The 21,913-nt window shown below is 27.2% G+C and overlaps 2 protein-coding genes across 4 annotated transcripts in view; one reads left to right on the forward strand and one right to left on the reverse strand.

The window, feature by feature from the left end:
• Window positions 1-796: 796 nt before the first annotated feature.
• LOC129957584 (zinc finger MYND domain-containing protein 19-like) lies at window positions 797-12,827 on the forward strand. Its single transcript, XM_056069997.1, has 6 exons — window positions 797-1,074; window positions 2,525-2,584; window positions 4,207-4,313; window positions 4,489-4,672; window positions 6,454-6,508; window positions 10,899-12,827. Exons 1-6 carry the CDS (start codon window positions 991-993, stop codon window positions 11,096-11,098), a joined length of 690 nt encoding a protein of 229 aa, XP_055925972.1. The 5' UTR covers window positions 797-990; the 3' UTR covers window positions 11,099-12,827.
• A 6,317-nt stretch (window positions 12,828-19,144) lies between these two features.
• Window positions 19,145-21,913, reverse strand: part of LOC129957189 (golgin subfamily A member 2-like) — a 32,154-nt gene continuing 29,385 nt past the window's right edge. For all 3 annotated transcript variants that reach the window (XM_056069385.1, XM_056069386.1, XM_056069388.1), the window contains exon 23: window positions 19,145-21,087. In XM_056069385.1, the coding sequence (XP_055925360.1) occupies window positions 20,873-21,087 (215 nt within the window). In that variant the 3' untranslated portion in view covers window positions 19,145-20,872. The remainder of the gene's footprint in view (window positions 21,088-21,913) is intronic.

Raw genomic sequence — 21,913 nt, forward strand, 5'->3', positions numbered from 1 at the left:
AATGTTGAGAAGATTTAAATTTTTAGTCGGACAGATTTTATCGTGAAAATAATTGAAGCTAGATTTTTTTTTATGTTTTTTTCTTTTTTTAGAGTTTACACTTTATTATATAAATGAGAACGGGCGCATAGAGCAAAAATATGTCTAATTTTTTCGAAGTACGCGTGAGTATACATCCAGTTACTTAAAAAATGGCAGGTAATATTGCGAATATTTTTTTTAATAAAATTTTTTAAATTAGGAAAAAGTTGGTCAAAAATAAAACTGGTATCCATGAAAAACTTAGTTTTAAAATTTTAAAGTGGTGAAAGAAATTAGTTTTTGCTCAATAATATGCTACAAATTTAGTGTTAAAAAAAACTCTTAAAATTTGTCTAACTTTTTATTAAAAATCTAATTGAAAATTTTTAAAAACATCTTTTTTAGGGAATGCCTGCTAACTAGGAAGTATCTGAATGAACCGATCTTTCAATCATATCATGCATTACGCAGCTTACTATGCAGATAGTATGAGTTCTTATAAATACTATCATCTAATATAATATCATAATTGAAATAAGATTTATATGATTAAAAATAATATCTGATTAAAAAACAAAAAAAATTACCACGCATATGATTTATTAAAATTTAATGGCTCTGCAGTTTTCAATTCCGATCAATCAGAACTATTTTGTAAACTTTTTCGTTCAGAATGTACGTGATCTGATTGGTTAACATGCGTGAATCATTTCGTAGTTTTCCTGTTCATAAGGTTTCGATGCTCGTTAATTTTGACTCAACTGTAACTGTAAGTAGAGCTAAAGTCATCAATCTATGAGTAAAAAGAAACTATAAATCGATGCGGGCTGGCCGACCGTGAATAAGCACATGCCCTGATTTGTGATACGGGCTGGGTAGATGAGAGCAAAATACTTACGAAGAGTTTTAAATTTGAAATATCCTCTTTGAGTTCTGCGTAGTGTTGGAATAATTCTTTCAAAAGGCCGTATGAAGATCGAAGACAAAATTGACGAATCTTCTGTACAAGGATTTATGTTTGGTTTAGTGATTTTAGGTCCAGCAGCTGGCAAAGTAAGCCAATTTTGTTATTATTTTACGTACAAAACTTTGTTCGAAAATAAAATACTTTTTAATATTTATTTGATTCCTAAATTAGCTAGTACAGGATAGAATTTAGATAATATTTGGAACTTCATTCTTAAGTTCGAAAAACGAATTTATTTTTCTATTTGTTGTAAAACGTGCTAAATTATAATTTTCAATTTAGGATGGATATTTTTTTAAATTCCAGCTTTATTTATTATTTTTATATGCGATTTAAATATTTAATTGTCTAGTTTATTTCTTATGTAGGTCCTAATTATAACTCCTATTTGTAGCAAACAATAAATATTAAGAAGTTGATATATAATAGTTCAAATTTTGCAAAGAATTATTAATTGTCTTACAAAACAGTTACAGCTTCTATATTTTTAAAACATTCATTGAAAAAGTTTGTCTTTCTATTATTCTTATAAATGTTAAGAATGTAATTTTTTTTTTACTCTTAATATATATTTGTTTACTTTTAATCAGTTATGTTTTATTTTTAATTAAAATTTTCAACCTAGAACTGTACACATGTCGATTATTTTTGTTATTATTTTAAACTGGCATTTTTAAAATTGGGATTGTGTATATTATTTTTTTATTTGGTTTGAATTATAAATCTGGCATATTATTCTAAAATCATGTATTTTTGGATTTTATATTTATGTATTAAATATCAGATCCAAAAATATTTATAATCTTGAGTTTCTATCATTGCTTGATTTGCTAAGATTATGAGAAATCAGTGGTGTTAATCATTAATTGTAGGATTTAACAAGCTTTGTTTCTAAATTAAACTCTGATTTATCCACCTTGGTCCATGGAAAGAAAGTTATAAAATTTTGACCTACTGTGAATAAACCCATGAAGTTTGAGAAATTTTGTTATTATGTATTAAATTATTTTTTTAACGCATATCTTAAAGAGTGTTCAGTTTAGTTATTATGAATTGTTATAAAAATTGTATGATAAAATAATTGTATTTTTAAAAATTTTATTTTTCTTGCAAATTTTTTTAATACAAAAAGGTAATTATTGGTACTTTTTTTTTATTCATAATAGTAAAGTAATCTTAGCAAAATATTTTAATATTGTAAATAGAAATAAAAAATTTTCTTCTGATTATCCTATAAAACTTGGGGGGGGGTGCTTTTTTTACATAGTAATGAACTGGTATAAAAAAGAAGTATTGTAGTATGAATAATTGTGCAAATTCATAATTTTAAGTGACATATTATGTGCAAACATTAGATATATAATTGTCATATGCCATTTATAAACTTTAGAATAATTTTTTATTTTTTTATTTTGATAGCTCTGCAATTATTGATTTGTTTTTATTAAGTATATGTCAATTTTATATTCGTGAAATGTTTCATGGCAAATAGCATTCCATATATATGTCTGTATTATACACATTTGTATTTTTTAGTTGAAATATACACTTTTGGATAAGCAAGATATCACTTTACTTCAGAATCATCTTTTAGAGGTAAGATATTTTCTGTCTATAGGAGTTGTGTATCATTTTATTTGAAAATATTTAATTAAAAAAAAAAGGAATTCTGTTTGTTAAATATTTGTTTATTTTTGGTAATACGAATAAAATTCCTTTTATATATATATATATATATATAATTTTATTTTCAATTGCATATTTAGAGCAAACAATTTTTCCACAAAGCATTTCACTATGATTTTGTATCAAGCAAATTTTTTGGTGTAATTATAGAAAGTATTTTATTATTTCTGTTTATTGTGTGAATGTTGTTTCATCCAATTAAATTATAAAGTCTTAGTAAAAAAAGTATTCATATTAAAAATTGCTAAAAGTAGTAATGTTTCATGTTTTAAGATTTATTTAATGTTTTAAATTATTTAACTTGTATATCAAAAGTATTCAATTACTAACCCATACATTTATCCTTTCACTATTCTGTAGATTTCATTTTTGATTCATGTGTTAAATTTTAAATTAATTCAGTAATGCTGAATTTGTTACCTTTTTAATATAGCAGCAATGAACACAACATTTCTTTTTTGTAAACTCTCAAATATTTTTGAGTTTTTATCGGTTAAAAAAATGAATGTCAATTTGCATTATTTAATCTTTTCATTTATCATTGTTATTATCATTAAAATCAGTTTCAAGATTATCTAGCTATATGATTATTCTTTTTTATATTTGTGTGTATTAGAGAAGGGGAAAATATATTGCTGTTGAAATTTATAGAAATATTTTAGGGGAAATAGTAGAAACAAACATACGAGCTTTTTCTTGTAATGGCATACTATCTGTAAATGATGACATGTTTTGATTTTGTATTGTACAAAGTATACAGATCGGTTGGAACTTTCAGATTTGACCTGTTAGTTTTTTTAGTTGTAGGTACTAATGAAAGGTTTTTTTCAAATTTTTTATTGAAATTAATCAAAATTAAAAAAAAAAAAAAAACCTTCTGAGTATATTGTTGCGTAAAAATAATATTTACATCACTTTTAAATCTCTGGTTTGCTAATTTTATTTTCCTTGTAGTTTTAATCTCATTTTAATAATTTTTTTTAAATGTCTAAATATATTTTATAAAGAATATTGAGTAAATTTATAATGTATTCAATATTTCAAATAGTGGATTCATTATTACACACATTGCAATGGTATCAATTACTTTTTTTATGTACAAGTGCTATATAATTAAGAGTAAATCTTAATAATATATATATATATATATATATATATATATATATATATATATATATGAATCAAGCCTAAAATATTATCTTTCTGTAATGCTTTGTACTAGAAATCTAAATATCTTTAAAATTTTCTTTTCTAAAACATTATAATCAATCTTTCAGATATTTTAAAAGTAAGAATTTTAAATGAAATTATGATTAAATTTAAAATTATTTTTAATTATTTGCATTAATTCAAAAATAAATTGTAAATTTTGAAATAATTTGAGCATTAATTTTATGAGATGTATTTTTTTTTCTTTCCTTTTTTAGGTTTATATTTTGCCTGCATTAATTATTTTTTTACAATTTTTGTATCATGTTATAGTTTCTTTTCATAAAAATTCGTAATTTAAAAATTTTTTTATTTTTTTCTAGGCTTATGTTGAAATTGATAGAAATGGGCAAGGAGCTCAAATATTTGCCTTCGCCTATGATGTCAAAAAAGGAAAAGAATCTGGCAGATATGTTCATGAAATACTCTGGTAATAATCTGTTCTTTGTTGCAGTTTTTGAAGTAAAAGGCCTTTTCAATTTTATTTCTCTACAATGGAAATTTCATTACAGGATTTTTTTCGTCCTTTTTCTGATTGTTTAGAAATTTATGAATGAAATTATTTTGTAATATTTTTTTATTCTTATATCTTGTCTTTTCTTTAGGGAGAAGTATTATGGTGGGATAGCACCTGGTTTCAAAGTAGTACACAAAAATGGTATTACTGTTGACAATAGAGTAGAAAATTTAATGTTATGTCCAAAAAATGTTAGTCATTCTCAATGTGCAAGTCAAAAAAGTCCAGAAGATTCCTTATATTGGGCTGCTGTTGTAGAAATGCCTCATGAGGTATGATTTTACCATCATAATTTGTAAGTTTTATACTTAAAAATTTTTTTGATACAAATAATGCTTTTGAATAATAATCTAATAATAAAAATTACTATGCACATGTTCGTGTTCGACATAGTACTCTGTGGCACGTTTGTCATGAATTTAGCCCAGATTTGCTTCCGTGTTTAAGATTGTGTTCTTTATCACAGTTAAAAAAAAAAAAAATTAAGTAAAAGTGTGAGGTTTAGAACAATAACTTTAAAGTATTACCTGATAATTTTTATATGTATAATTTAAAAAAAAAAATTCAACCAGATATTACTGGTTTTATTATATACTTTTATTTTAGACAATTTTTAATAGAGTGGTACGATTTTAAAACATAAGTTACACTGCTTTAATGAAATTTGTTTAAATTTCATTTATCGTACTTAAAGATGATAATGATACTCTCTCATGACAGCAGTATTATTAAAAGAGGATTTTCAATCAATAAAGAATGTTTTATGGGAGAATATGAAACAACAAGCACTCATTGCAGGAAGAATTGTTTACAGCATTCCAGCTAAGAGTGGAATAGGTAATTTTGAAGTGTTTAAACATTTAATTTTAAATGTGAAGAATTCATGAACCAAGTATGAAGATTATAAAAGAAGGGGGGGGGGGGGGTAGGAATTTAGTGAACATTTCAAAAGAAAAAAAGGGAAGTAGAGTATTAGCTTAAAGAAGTAGAAGCAGAATAATGGTAATAATTTTCAACTAAAAAAAAAAGTTTACGAGTTGAGGCCTTTTTAATTCATTAAAATCGGGACTGGTTATTTTAAAACAAGTATTATTTTTATTGGCAATTATTTTGCACAATTTTCAAATAACTTTTATTTTAATAGGCAAGCATTTGTTTGTTACTTGATTTTATTATCTTTAATTAAAAAATGGAATTTAAAAAAAGATCTGAAGTAATATTTTGATAAGTTTTTTGGGGGGGAGGGGTGGGGGTTAAAATTTTAAAACGTGGATCATAATAATGTTTATTGTTAAAGTAATTTAACTTGTGTTGATTCTTAGAATTCCGATGCAGTTTTTTTTTTCAGTTTTTAAAACAAAGTGTTGTATTAAAATTTCCAGTATTTTTTCCTCATAAGAAATGAAATATACCCTTTTAATAGTTAGTTTAAATGTTTATTCTATTTTTTTAAAAATAAACTTTATTAAAATGTTTTCATATTAAATAATTTGTAAAAGTGTTTTTAAGAATCTATATTGGACCTATTTAATGTTTCTGAGTAAGGAGAAGGCCCCCCCCCCAAAAAAAAACTAATATAATTAGTATCTGGAAATTGAAGAAATGGTGCAAATTTAATCAAGGAAATGATTTTCATGTTTTCTGCAGCCACCCTGTATAACTTCCTCTTTTCACTATCACGTTTTGAGATTTACTTGTAATTAATAACTTGATCCATTGTAAAAAAACCTTTATTTTGTGATGAAGATAACATCTGCAGTATTTTTACTTATATTTTTACATTCTGCATTTTCAATTTTTGCTGAAAAATGACATGCATTTTATTAAATTTTATTACAGTGAAAATTGGCTCTTTTTCAGTAAGTAATACAATATCCAAATAATAATGTGAAATATACCTTATCTGAGTACTTTCTTTTTAAATAAGAAAGTAAGATGTGTTTTGAAATAATATTAAGGCTAATTAATTAAATTATTCTTGTTGATATTTTAATAAAGCCTTCTTATGTATGTTTAAAAGTGGTTTTATTGAAGTATTTATTTAATTTACCAGGCTGAACCTCTCTACATGAAATTGTTCACATCGCAAGAAGAACTGTCTTTAATGAGTGAGTATGCATTGATATTTTGAGTTTGTTATAGTGCTATTGAAATTTTTTTATATCCCTTTAAAAAAATTAGTATTAAATTAGTTTATGGGAATAATAGATTGACCTAATTAATAATTAAATTGTGTAAATTCAAAAGTTTCAATTTTTTCATTATTGTATTATATTTCGTTACTGTTATTCAATAGTGAAACAGTCAGTATTTTGCAGATCTTAGGTTTACTGTGTCTAAATTAATAGTTTGCTGATTTTTTACTGCAAACTACTCAACATGTTGAGTAATTTGCTGTAAAAAATCAGCTGTAACCTGTTATGCAACATATTTCTAACAATGCAGCAATTTTTTTAAAAGACAGTTAAAACTTTTTTTGTGTTTTTTGTTTCTGAATATGTAATTTGTAATTGGTTCCTTGTTGTATAAATTAGTCTGAATAATAAAAAAAAATTATGTTTCGTATTCTAGTGAATGTTTTTTAAAGAATTGTTGTTTGACAATATGGAGTCAAAATTTAAACAATTTTCTGAAAGAAAAATATATTAAAAGTTGATTAAATTCATTTCAATTTGTTATATTTCTTAAACATTTGAAAGTACAATTAAATTATTTATCAAATCCTACATAGACTTTGGGTCCTAGTGTCTATTCTTCAGACATGGTTGCACGACACCAGAAGAATCTGTAAAGCAGGAAAATACAAGGAATTTGAAAATTGCCTATATATAAAAAAAAGAAAATGCAGGGAAATTTTTAAAATTCTGTAAAAATTGGGAAAATACAAGGAAATTTAATTCTTTTTTTTATTCCAACTAAAAAAATTCCTATCTGTGAACATTGGAGGAATAAAGGATCTAACATAGCACCAAAAATGGAACAAATATGTAATCATAAAAATTTGCTCCTTTTCTACTCTTTTTTTTTTTTTTTTTGTATGGATCAGTCTAATTTTGATTTCAAAGATAGTTCTCTTTTTATGATACTCGCGGATTGTAGCTATTGAAGATGTGCGAAGCTGCTATAACTATATGAGAGAATGGAATATATTTCTTGGGCAGGAATTGCAACATTTAATCTGTGGAATCATCTTGGTGGTGTTTAGTTAGTGAGTTTATTGAATGGTTTGTTCTTTATTTGAGAAATTGTGAGCTTAATTGGAGTAGATTAGAGAACTTTTTAAATAATGGGCTGCTTAAAATCTGCTTTAATACGGATTTTGCTGATAAAAATATTAATCTTGACTTTACTGAATTGGTTTGATAAATTCCACAAAATCCATTTGTGTATTGCTTGCTTTGTAAGAAGCTTATAAGCTTAAGTAATATGAGAAAACAGGCACTTACTTACAAAATTATATGCCAGTTAAAAATGGTTATTGTTGTTATAGGGCTAATCGGAATACAGGAGGAAAATGACGTTAATTCTGAAAACATCAAATTTGAAAATAAACTGATTTCGAACTTTTTAGATCAAGAACAATAATCGAAAGCAGAACTATTGTAGGCATTAAAATTTGTTGCACCATATTCGTGCATGCATTCAGTGATATATCAGAAATATTTTCACATATGTTCACTGATAGTGAAATAGTCAAAAAATGTACTATAGATTGTACAAAAATGTTGTACATTATTTGTTATGGATTTTTTCATCAACATATTTTGTTAGAGTTTTTCGGCATTCTTGTTGAGCAGTAGTAGGGAAAATACTGTCAAAAGAAGCATGATCGAAGTAGCAAAAATATAAGACAGCTTATTTTTAATAGTTTGATGATCCTAAAAATATATGATGGAGAAAAAATAACTATATGGAATAATGACCATAAGTTGCTAGTGAAGCTACTGAAACTGGGAAAAAAATACTTTTTTTTTTTTTCAGAATTTTTATATTTGGGAAGAACTCTATAAAAAAATATTTGAACACATGTCCAAAAATTTTACTGCTTTATAAACTGCATCTTATATTGCATCCATATTTATTGATGAATCTTGCTTTTTTTATTCATTAAAACTATATGGTATTGTTATTCCATTATTACTAGCGTAGGAGTGCTGTTCACACATTTCTTTTCTTGCATTATACGTACAGGGAAAACGCAGAGAATTTTCCCAGATTTGAGTGGCAACTATTGCAGAATTTTAAAAATATAGATTGTGAAATAATAAACAGTAAAGCCTGTTTATATGCACTCTTTTTCTTTTTTTTTCTAATGTCATCTTATTTTGTCATTTTTTTAATATGAATATCTGAATTCCAATGGTGCTGATGTTATTACACTGTAGAAATGTTTTCTATTGGTTTACATATGTGTGCTAATGCAATGTATATGGAATAAATTGTATGTACACGCCACATTGATTAATTTTAATATTCAAAAATAAAATATGTTCAAAAAATAAATCAATTCTTCAAAAAGTGATTTGATGAAAGTGATTTTGAACTAGATCATCATAAGAAGAAGTGCAAATTGAATTATGTGCATTTTGAAGATTTCTCCATGTTTAAAATTAGAAATTAAATTTTAAAAAAATGTTTCCTTATGTAATTTTATTATTTTATTAGGAAAGCATTTTCTCATTTCATAAATCTTTGGTAGATTTTCTTAGCGAGACTTTTTTTATGTGTGCCCCCCCCCTCCTTTTTCTGCAATTTTTTTTAATATGTTATAAAAAAATTATTTGTTATAAATTTTTATGAGATTCCAGAATGTTTTTTTTTTTGTTCGATTTTTTTTTTAAATGTAATTTTTGTTTATTGCACAAAAACAAGTTTGACTGTACAGTATTCATAATAGCTAAAACATAGATACTGATTATATCAGCATCATATATATTTAAAATTTTTCCATGGCTACAAAAATTAAAATATTTTTTCATAATACAGTAGACTCCCGATTATCCGCGGGCGGGTCATCCGCGCCTGCCGCACAAAGTTTTTTTTTTTTTTTTTTTTTTTTTTTTGACTGATTTTTTTCAAAAAGGTGCAGTTTTACAGTTATGCTTTTGTAATTACATAATACATTACAGTATTAAAACAGTACATATGCATTAACTTTTCTGTGTATCCTTGACGCCTCTCGTAAATACAAAGCACTTTTCTGTTTTCATTAACAAAATGCATTTTACGTTAGTTTTGAGTGATATACTAAAATATTAAGCGTTAATAAAACATTTCCTGTTGTTTATTTTACGTTTTATTGTACATAAAACGGTTTTTCAAAGTTGTAATGACTGTTTTCTTTTTTTGCTATACCCGTTTTTAGCTTTTTTTCGGATTATCCGCGATTTTTGTTATCCGCGGCGGCCGCGCCACCCAATTCCGCGGATAATCGGGAGTGTACTGTATTGCAGTTAATGTTCAGTGAAGTTCACTTCAATATGAGAAATAAAATTTCTTTTTGTGCAGACCTATTTTAATTTGATCTTGATTTGCAAGCTTAACTTTGCTTTATCAATAGTGAAATTAATATCCTTTTTGTCATTCCGTATCACAACATTTTATTGATATAGAAAGGGATATAGGTAGGTATATTGTCTAAGTGAATTATTCTATATCTTTTGAATTTTACATTTTAATATTCATTGCTATTCACTTTATTTCAAAACTTTAAAAGATTTTTTTCAGTTTGTTTCCTGTTCATGCTGGTTATTTGTTAAAAAAAAAAAAAGACATTAAAAAAAATTTAGGACTAGGAAAGTTGAAATTTTGTTTTTTAACTTTTGTTATAAGTCACCAACACCATTTTAAAATTTTATTTATATTTAATCAGAGCTGCTTAAACTATAGCTCTCAACACCAAATAGAATAAGAATCGGGAGTCATAAATACTTTAAAATAAGTACCACCATCAAATTCGCCAGTAAAAATAATTAAATAAAATATCCACCCTTATTTGAATTGCTGCACAAAAAGAAGAGTTGCAAACATTTTACTTAATTTCTTTGAATTCATCCTTAATTGTTGCCCCCCTCCCTTTTAATATGGGAAATGTTTGGTCATAAAAGAGCATCATGAATATTTTTGCATTCAGAGGAAATTTTAAGTAGAAATGGGGTAATTATTTATTTTTATGGCCTCCAGGTTTATTTGGTAGTTTTCAGATATATTGCCAAGATCAGCAAGCTCTGTTATACATAAGATACCTAGTTGGCTGTATTCCTAGTTTATTTGGTGATTTTTAGATTAATCCATGATAATAGTTTCATTTGGTGATTTTTCAGATTATGCCTAGATTGCCAATGCTGAGTCACCAATATGGCGACAATTTGAATTTTGGTTCTATTTATCCAGGAGGCCATAAAGATAAATAAGTACTAGAAATAATTTTTGAAGCCCTATATTAAAATTTAATGATTAATTTATTGCCATTGAAAATGATGTAATTTCATTTTATAGAAGAAGAAAGGTATTTTGAATGCCACTATCCACCATGTACTAAAATGGAACAAAGGCCTCAAGAATTTAGCATTTGTGGTTTATGTCAAGTCACTCGTTATTGTAGTTCTGCATGCCAAACAAGAGACTGGACTTGGCACAAGCCCATATGTAACCAAAGACCTAGGCCCATCTTCATAGAAAGCTATCCTGACCGGTGATCAACTATTTCATTAAAAGAGTTTATAAACAGTTCATATATATCATCCAAATCATCTTGCACTTTATTGCAAAAAAAGCATTGACATTTTCAAATATGTATTGTTTGTAGATGGAAATTTTGAGGAATTTGTATTTTTTGTGCTGTTTTTAAATCTAACATTTTGCCTAGATGTTGTGCAAAGTTTTATATTTTAATAATTTATAAACAATGTTTTTTAAGGAACAGATTTCAGTATTAGAAGGGGTATTTTAAATATATTGCAGACTTTTTTTTTTTCCTTTAACATGTTCCTATCTATCACCAAAGTTATATGTGATGAGTTTTTTTAACATTTTCAATTGCTTTTAACAAAGTTATGTTGGATTTTCAGTATTTGTATTTATCAGTATTTGGATTAATTGATAAGTGTTCAGTTTACATTGCATTGTAAAAATATCATTTTTATGTGTTTACCTTTGAACTGCTTATGGTTTACACATTTACTACCAAATATATATTTTTTCAAAGCAAATGTATACTTATATCTAATTTAAATAATAAATGTTCTTATATTTAATGATTCATGCCGTTCTTATTCCATTTACAAACAACTTTCAAAAACCTGAATGATGGAATTTTGCTTGTGTGTGCAAAAGTGAGTGCATTATCATAATGCGAATTGAGCTTTCTAAACAAGAGGCTTGCAATTGACCTTTAATCCAATTGTTTGACCTCTGTAACAGTTCAGTTTTTCATAGCAAAACATATTTATTTATGTGTAATTTGAAATTATTGTTTTTTAGGGGCAAATGGATAGTGTGTATGAATGTTTTATTACATTTTACACATTGTTTCACACTGCTAGTCGAAATGAATCCTCTTTATCTAAACCAGGAATTAGCAAAGTGTGATTCTTAAATCTTTCATTTGATCACTTTAGTTTATTCTAGTGTAAAACATTTGTCTATGCATCAATGTGCTTGCTTTCAAGAGGCAAATGGATAATATGGGAATGTTATATCATGAAACTATGTGTAAAAATGTTATTTTATTTGAAATGATCTTTTATGTAAAGCAGGAATTGACAAACTGTGGGTTATGAACCACAGTTAAACTAGTCAGTCGGTCAGTTGTGCTGTTTGGTTTCTTATGATAAAATATGTGTGACATGATGTGGTGGTTATCTGCAAATGAATAAATAATGTGTGAATTTTAAAGCATGGAGTAATGTTATACTCACTACTGATTTCCATTAGATAGTTTTGTAAATTGTGTGGGTTAAAGTCGACTGATGATATGGCTTTGCATTCAGACTACAGCCAGGTTTCAAACTTAATTCTATATGTATATAAGTTTGTTGCACATTTAATGATTTGGGACATTAGGTCTGATCTTGGAGAGGAGGGAAGTTGACTCGGATGTTGTCATCTGATCATAGTTAAAAATTACAAAGTCCATCGCAAAATAATTCTTATGTTGTTTTAAAACAGGATTTAATACAACTAATTATAGATTGTTTTGTGGTCAATCTTCTTTAATCCCTTCATTATATTTAAATGCTAATACTCATCATACAGTTGTTTTGTCTAAATTTATGATGGCAAATCTCGCATAATTCAAATTGAGACTATTTTTAACATATAAATTTTTGTCGATTTTGCTAGAAAATATGGAAGGGGTTACAAGAAAATATTTTGGCAACTAATTAAGATTATCTTTTATGATATTTTTTTATTTGCACTTTCTTTATTGCAATTCTATTTAGATGTTGTTGAATAACGATAGCTTCAGACTTTTACCTTCAAATTGAAATAAATCACTTTTTATTTATACATAGTATAAAATGAAGTCTTCTGAAAGCGTCTGTATGTTTGAAAGAAAAAAACTTGAGAGATGCTTAACTGATATTGGAGATATTTGTACCATTTTTTAGGGCATTTATTGGGGAAGGTTTTGTATATTGAAGTCGTATCAAAATAAAAAATGGAGTTTTATAATTGCGATTTTAATTATTTCCCTGCTGCGATTCATGCATGCGTAAAACAGCAGTATCTGCACTTATCCGCGCATGTGCGAAAACCTCAAACTGCGCATGTGCAAATAGAAAGAGCTGTGGTATGCATACGGGATACATGTCTTTTGAATTGCTGTTTAGAATCGGACAAAACAAACTCATTATGCCAAAAAAAGGAAATCCAACCTTTGCCGGAGCACATTAAGTGCCAAAACACTTCGTTTGTTGCATGATAATGAAAATGTAGAGGAAGAAAAAGAGAAAAGTTAGTGAGTATCAGAGAAAGAGTGTCCACACTTATGGTAGAAGAGCCTTTTGTTGAGCGAAGTACCATCTTTCTTTAAATTGCACTGCAATTGAATTACAAAGAGAATAATCTGACTGAAGTTTAAAGCTAATTTTCCTTCTTGGATGTTATGCCATGGGCAATGCTGAGCAGGAACTGCTAGTTTACATTTAAAAATAATAAATTCACATGAAAGTATTCTGTCAACCTAGTCAATGCAATAGCCTACAAAATAGACTAAGCTTTTGAAGATTATTAATAATTTGCTTTTTGTTATAACTTCAATGTATATTTATTTTATTTATATTTGTTTTAAAAATCTAATTTCCTGACATTCTTTCATTGCCATGTATATTAACAAAACAATTGAATTTTTATATTAAAAAAATGCATTTACATATGACTTTCTGCATTAACAATTTAAATCTTACGAAATTTTAAAACATTTTTTCAAATAAATTCACACTATTGGGGTACTCAATTGATACTGGTTGGTAATCTCCTTGATCTCATTCTTTACCAATTGGTTAATATTATATCATTCTGTTTCAAAGTCACAGGTTTTTATATTCTAGTTTGCTCTGTTGCTTCGGCACTGCTATAAATATCCATGATGTGGTTTTTTTTTTTAATTATATGCATCACCTTACCCGAATTGTCCTGCATGAAATGTTTTACATACTATTGAAGGATTCTTACTTTATCTCATTATAATTATATCAACAAAGCCTTTCATTTCCTCTTCTGAACCACCCGTCAATCAGAATGTTCAAAATTTAAAAATGTACTTAAAAAGAAAATATTTATTTCTTTAAAACTGAAAGTATGAATATTTTCTCAATAAATATGTGATGAAATATTTAAAAGCAAAATTAAACTGTTGCTATCAATCTTTAAATTTTTATAAAGTATGTAAAAATAATGTTCTAAATAACAAATTTTTTTAATAATACTTTAAATAACAAAAAGAAAAAAAAATTGGAATTAATAACCAAAGTTATAGGTAAAGAACAATTTGGGTAGAAACAACAGAAGCTAATATATATTGACAAATAGGCACTGAAGACAAAGTAATCGGTTACCGAATTCATCGGATATAAAACTATCAAGAATAATAGAATATGAGTATCAGTCTGCTCCTGCTACTGCAAAATTGAGCATCAACTCAACTCTGGTATCGGTGCAAGTGCGAGAACCAATATCATCTGCATCAAGTACAATCGAGTAACAGTATCAACCTGTAACTAATGCAGTGAAACCGAATACCCACCTAGTTACTTTACATACAATAAAACAAGTAATATATAAAACAAAAATTTTTAAGTCAATTCCTACTTAGGTCATCAAGATTTTTTTTAGTTACCTTTTATTAAATAATTTAAAAATTGGTGACAAACTTGGCGACGGATTTGATGACCAAATAGAAATTACTGAAAAAATTTAATTAATTAATATTTGGAAAAAAAAAAAAAAACTGTATTAACATCAAGTGTCATCCACTACAAGTTTTAAAAAATGTATTTGAACTTGAGTGGATGAATAAAAAGTATTTTATTAACAATTAAAAATTTCAATAAGATATATATAGAAAGTGTGAGCTAATAGTAAAAATTGAAAAAAAATTAGCGAGTTACTGGCAAGATTTATATTTGTGTGTATAATATTTTAAAATCTAATTTAAATCCTATTTAATTATCAACTTTTTATCTTAATTTAACCCATATTAACTACATTCTAAAGTGTTCTCTTATTTCCTGATCCAATTATACCTTTTTATATTTAATTAACGCTACACGAGCTCTGTAAAACTGCTTTAATCAGCACTTTCACGCGCTCGAAGTAATGTAAAAATCTGTCACCAAAACTGCCATAATCTCTGCACTGACCCTGATATCAACTGCCAAGTTTTTCTTGCCCATCCTTGCATGGTTTTTTTTTTTTTTTTGAAAAAACTGTTTATTTCTTGATGTGTGCAATTGATATTTTAATTTCATACCTTAATTTTCCTTCTCACTTCAACTACAATAGTCGCCACTTATAGAGATCGAGGATGTAACGATCAATAGGTTGTACTGGAAGCGCGGAACGGATCTTTCATATTTAAATATGTAGAGAATCCGCCGAAGATCAATTTCGATAATCGTATAGTTCGGCATAGAAGTTTTATCAACAGAAAATGGCCCGATTTTCTGAACATTATGCTGACCCCAACCCACTGCCTTTTTTTTGAAGATTATAAGACTTGGTTCAATTGTCGGTGTAAATACAGGAGATAGCTGGCAATTAGGGATTGCAATACCGGACCAAAATTTCAATACCGGTATTCGGTATTTTTCAGATCTTAATACCGGGATACCGGTTTTAATATCGGTATTAGAAATTTTAGAAAAATAAAGAAAACACAGGTGTTTCTTTGTTTTATTTGCCAGTTTCATTAGAGAGTGTAAATGTTACAAAAAATAATTTGTAACTTACAAAATATAACAGTATATAAAGAGTCGCAAAAAAGTAAAGGAACATCTTATTTATTTAAATCACAAAAAAAGTGTAAATATCACTATTCAGTCCGTGGTACTATTAAAATTTTTTGAAATTTGATAATAAAAAACATAATGCATCAATTGTACAATCATTAAGCCTGAAAAGTAATTTTGTGCAAAAATTAACAGCTGTCGAAAACGCTCTTTCGGCATCTACGCTAGTTGGGGGTACTGTTAGGAATGAGCGATATACTTTTTCCAAGTATTTACCTATATATCCCTCATCTTCAACTAAATCGATTGTAGTTTGGTTCTTTGAAATTTTTTTTATCTATCGCTAATTCTAATTCTTGTTCAAGAGACAATTCATTTTCACTATCGACATTGATGTCATCATAATCTTCGATAAGTGAACCGTATTCTTCTAAATGTGTATAGGTTTGTGGGTAAAAACATTTAAGAAAATTTACTATAAACTTAATCAGATTTGAATTGGTTATTTTCTTTTCTTCTTTTTCATTTTTAAAATCATTATAATTAAGTAAATACCATAAGACATTTTCTATTTCGGTATGCCTTTCAACTGTGTGATTTTTCAATGTAATATATAATTCTTCAGATAGTGATGTGTGCTGTTCTTTCAGTGACTGCAACATGAAATTTATTGTTGCATTAGCTATTAATAAATTAGAATCTCTCTGACATAACGCATCAACAGTCAGTTTTATTGGAATTAGAGCTGATGCAGTTCTGGATATTGAGTCGAATTCACTATCTGAAAAATTAATTTACGAGTTGAAGTCGATTATTGCTTTTTGAATTGGATTTCTCAGTTTCAAAAATCGTTCCATCATTAGGAGTAAACTGTTTCAACGTGTTTTAGAATCTAATATTAACATATATTCTGTTTTATTTTCAGTTAGTATATATTTTAGTAATATGTCATTTTTTATAGGGGAACGTTTAAATATCTTAACAATTTTTTGAACTTTATAAACTATAGGAAGCAATTCGTGATTGGTTAATATTTCATCCTCATTAGAAATATCTTCTTCAGCAATGAGATTGTCATTATTTTCATTGTCAATATCACTCTTACTCTTTTCAAAGTTGGAATCCGAAGTTTCTATATCCACAGTATTTGGATTCTTCTGTTCTTTATTTTTTGATATATATTACTCTTAATTGAATTCCATCAGCATAACACAATTGCTGATTTGCACCAATCAACTTTCTAACTTTGTTCATAACTGTTGCTCCATCAGTCGTTATGGATACAATATTTTCTTTCAGGGATAATCCATGTTTCGCTAATTTAGATTTAAGCAATTAATTAGGCCTTTAATTTCGTCCATTAAGGAGATATAAAAGCAAAAACGTATACTATTTTGCTATGTTGGCGATTCCTGAACATTTAGTGGAGACAATTTTAAAAATTTCTAGTAAATACCGAAAAACCGGTATTTAAATTTGTGAATACCGGTATTACAAAATCGTACAAATAGCTCAAAATACCGGTATTCGGTATCCCGGTATTGCAATCCCTACTGGCAATATATATATAAAATAAGAGAAAATTTGTTGTGCAAGGATGTTTAAAAGAAATGATGATAAAGAGGAACCAAAATTAGTGCACAATATTGTTACGAATCTGTAATGTTGCTTCCAGCGCAGTTACTCCATAGTTAGAGACAGTTTTACATATTGCACTGATGAATGCGGGAATGGAATCTCCAGGAATTCTAGTGATAGAGGATCATTAAAAATCAAATTATAGTGATCTTTCGAAAAGTTTCGGCGCCCTGTTTTGAAAACTACAAAACGCTAGGAGACGGAATTGCAGTCTAGGTGGAATCTGTTAGCTCAAACATTGAGGCAGTTCTGTGGAGCTCAAGTTAGTGAATTAAGGAATGAGCCGTGTGCCGAGTCTTGCTGTCACACGGCGTATTGAAGCATCATCGAGTCTTATTCTAAGTAACCAGTTGTATAGTAAAATCAGTGGTAAGTCGGCAGCAGAGTACAGTTAAAACGAGGACATAGTGGAGAATAGCAGACATTTGGAGGAACGAGGATAGTTGTGTGAAGTCTCTCTTTTTGCTGGTTTTGTTGATTACCGATTTGCTGTTGTTTGTTGTAAGTGTTGTACTAATGTACATCTCGGCAACATTTTATCGTTTGTGTATTCATGTTGAATAAACGTCCTTACTTGTTGCTGAGCCTATTTGATTGTCATCGACTTTGCGGAATTTTGTGGAAATTTCGCAAATATTCTGCAAGTCCTTTGCAACTTAAAAAGACCAATCAAATATTATGCTAATTATTTTACGGAACATTATTCAAAAGGAAAGCATTTACAACGAATGCTTGATAAATTTTAAAAAGTTAGTTTCCAATTTTTTAAAATATTTATTTAGAATTAAATAAATACAAATATTTTTCAATTCTATAAATTGTACCAATTTTTTTAATTAAAATCAATAAATCCTATATATGATGTTTAGTTTGTATTTTTTATAGCATATCAATAGAATTACTTTTAAGGAATGTACAGAATTGCGGTATTTGGATGTACTGATTACTCGGATGAAGTAATCACCTTGGCTTGAACACAAAGAGCACAAGCGGCGTCCACTGTCATTTAAGTATTTCTTTAGATGTATAATCTTTATTTCCTTTTAGAATGATTTTTCCCCAACACTTCTTCGGCAGTCTTTCTTCATGGCTCGTTCATTTATTTCTGATATCATCATTTACAATGAATGCAAAATGCTTCATTATTTCCATTCTTTGGAAACATTTTCATTTCATCTCTAAGTTTTTCAATGTTGCCACGTTTTCTTTGCCTACAACTTCCAGTCAGTTCGGAGGATTCCGATCTAACTCATTTAATTTTTTTAAAAATTCATGATGTAGAAAATTTAATTTTATATTTAAATTCAACATATTTTTTATTTATAAATCTTAAATTAACAGGTATTTACTTCAAAAAAATAGAATATGACAGATCTGTAGAATACCTTATTTGAAAGTGAATTTAACAGGTAGATCCTTATTATATGACCATACAAAGAAAATACTTTTGAGTATTAAACACAATTCACTCATATAACTCATTTTGGAAGTTTAATGTAAAAATTTGCAAAAGACCATTTATTTAAAAAAATATTTTAGCGGACACTTTATTGCAACAAGAATGAAGAAAATAACAGCATTAAACATTTTAAATTGTCAGTTTATCTAAATAAACTTTATATTTACAAAAAACACACGCACCAACTAAGTTTTCATATTTATCAGTAAAATAAAAGAGTAACAATTGAACAGTTACATATTAAATAATACAAGCATATTTAAACATATGGCAATTATAAACTGACTACATTTTCATTCAACTAATTCAAATAAATATAATTAATAAATTTTTAAAAAAATTAAAAGTTGTAATTAAAAAATGAAAGATATAATTTTTTTAAATAGTGCTTAAAAGAAAATAAAACCAAAGAATTTTTAAGCAACAGCAAGGTTTGAATTGATTTAATAAATAAAAAAGTGGAAAATATTTTACTTATGTATTTAAATAAAATAATAAATTTAATTTAATATCATTTCAGGGACAAGGAACTAAAAATTGACAATAAATTATTCATTGGAAGCCAAGTTCTTTACATATGGGGTACATATAAACATTTCAGAACTCATTTATTATAATACAAATAGGTTACAAAAGTAGTACAAGTAAATATCACATTTCAAGGCCCCGTTTCATGGTTAGTTCATGTCCATTTCAGAAAATAGAGACTAGAAACAGGATTTTTTTTCCCCTGTTGCCCATTTACATTTCTGCTAAGAGAATATCTGAGGATTAACTTTGCAAGGGAATGCGATCCTTTTATAATCTTAGCCACTCAACTGTGTAACATGGATGCATCGATTATAACATTTTTAAACTTAAAAAAATTAAGTTGATGAGACATTACAATCTAAAATGAAAACTATGTAGAATCTATAAGTTTTATAAGTATTCAATTGATTATTAATTGAATCAATGTAACAATACACTTTCAAAACAGTTAAGCGGCTCAGGACAAAACATTCCAAATTATTATTTAAAAAATGTAAATGCAAGTTATTATTATTTGAAATCAAAATTTCGATAACAAAAAACTTTATTAAATTTTAAAAGTACTAAAAAATTAGTGTATAAATTCGATTTTTCATGTAACTTAAAAGAATAATATTAATCAATATTAAAACCATACAATATAGATAATATTAATAAAATATATCATAAATTCTACTGCTAGTAAAATTATTAACATAGAGCTTCTTAAATCAATGACTACCGACTCCAAATGGATACAAAAAGAAAAGTACATAGCAATAGCAATTTGAGATGAAAAATAATTAAAAAAACATAATTACATTTCTTTTTGCTTATCATTAATTACTTATTATCTTTCTTACTTTTTTTTTTTGTTTCGTATATTTAAGGTAGTGAAACTTTTCTTTCTTTCTTTTTGTTAACAATGGAATTGCAAATTATTTTTGTTTCCAAAATGGTGTCATTGATGAAAACAGTTCACGAAGCCCTGTGTTAATGTTGCATTTAACATATCAAAAAGCTTTACTTTTATACTGGCCTAAAATTGCTAAGCTTGAAAAAACCACAAGTAAAGAAAAACTATAAACATACTGAACCCAGACAAATTTTCAGTAACAAATGGAATGCTTTTCCCTTTTTGATTATAAATAAAAGGCACAAATGAAATTCAGAAGGTGATGAACAGTAGAGAAAACAAATTCACACAAAGCAACTGAGAATTTTTGTTCTCCAAATTATCTACAATGGTAATTGATATTTACAACAAGTTTTGCATTGTGTTTTTCCTCTACCTTCAAAGATGCATTTCTTGACACAGTGCAATAGGGCTCTGAAGTTCTTTATGTGGCAATATTTTCATTTAGGCACACCTTTTGCATTTTAGTAAGACTAATTTGAAATATATATTATTTTTACACAGTGATTAATCTGCCGGAACACACAGGACATGGATGAAAATTTTCCAGGACTGGTTTCTCTACAAGGTTCGTCGATTCTATTTCAGTTAACAGATCTATAATTTTCTTAGCAGTAGTTTCTGGCTTTTTAGATGATTCAGTTTCTGAAGAACTTTCATCTTCTTCCACCTTTATTTCTCGTTCACTGCTTCTGTCAATTAGCTCTTTAGCTAAAAAAAAATAATAAACAAATAAATATAGAATAACTTATAAATGAAATAGTATGAAAATTTTGGTTCAAATATGTATGTAAACATAAGTTTTTAAGCAGAAGCCTGGCTGAGTAGAGATGAAGACACTTTCAAATTTTAGACTTCACTTTTATTCCGTCTCGAGAGGCATAATTTATGTACAAGACGCGAGGGCGACCGACGCCAGTTCACAGTGCGGCACAAGAGCCAAAAAGCATAAATAGAGAGAGAGAGAAAAAAAATAATTATTTTGACCAGTGTTTATATAATGTGAGATTATGATAGGGATTTCTTTATATGTGTTGATTTAGATAAGGGTATTATGGGGATCTTTTAAAAGAATGTGTTAGCTCAGCAAATTTTTATCCCTTCACTCGGAGTGTGGGAACTTGTCAACGTCAGCAATTTTACAGAGCTTCTGTTGCATTAATTAAATAAAAAAAAAAAAAAAATGTGAAATAGGATTAGGAAATAAGAGAACATTTTAGAATGAATTTAATTTGGGCTAAATTAAGATAGAATTTTGGAAATTAATTAGAATTGAAATTAGATTTTAAACTATCATTACATATATATATATATATATATATCTTATTTTGCATATTGATATTAATGAAATCTCCAAGATATGGATGATGTCAAAATTACACAAATCCTTTATACAAAGAAAATAAATATCTTACAGAAGCAACAAATATTTAAGGTTGGAAATTTTAAAAGATATTTAATATCAAATAATTCATTTTTGTAAGTAATTAAAAATAAATTTAGTTAAAAATAAATTACAAAAGATTATATTCTGAGA

Source organism: Argiope bruennichi, chromosome 11 (genome assembly GCF_947563725.1).
Source record: "Argiope bruennichi chromosome 11, qqArgBrue1.1, whole genome shotgun sequence".
Classification (NCBI taxonomy): Eukaryota; Metazoa; Arthropoda; class Arachnida; order Araneae; family Araneidae; genus Argiope; species Argiope bruennichi.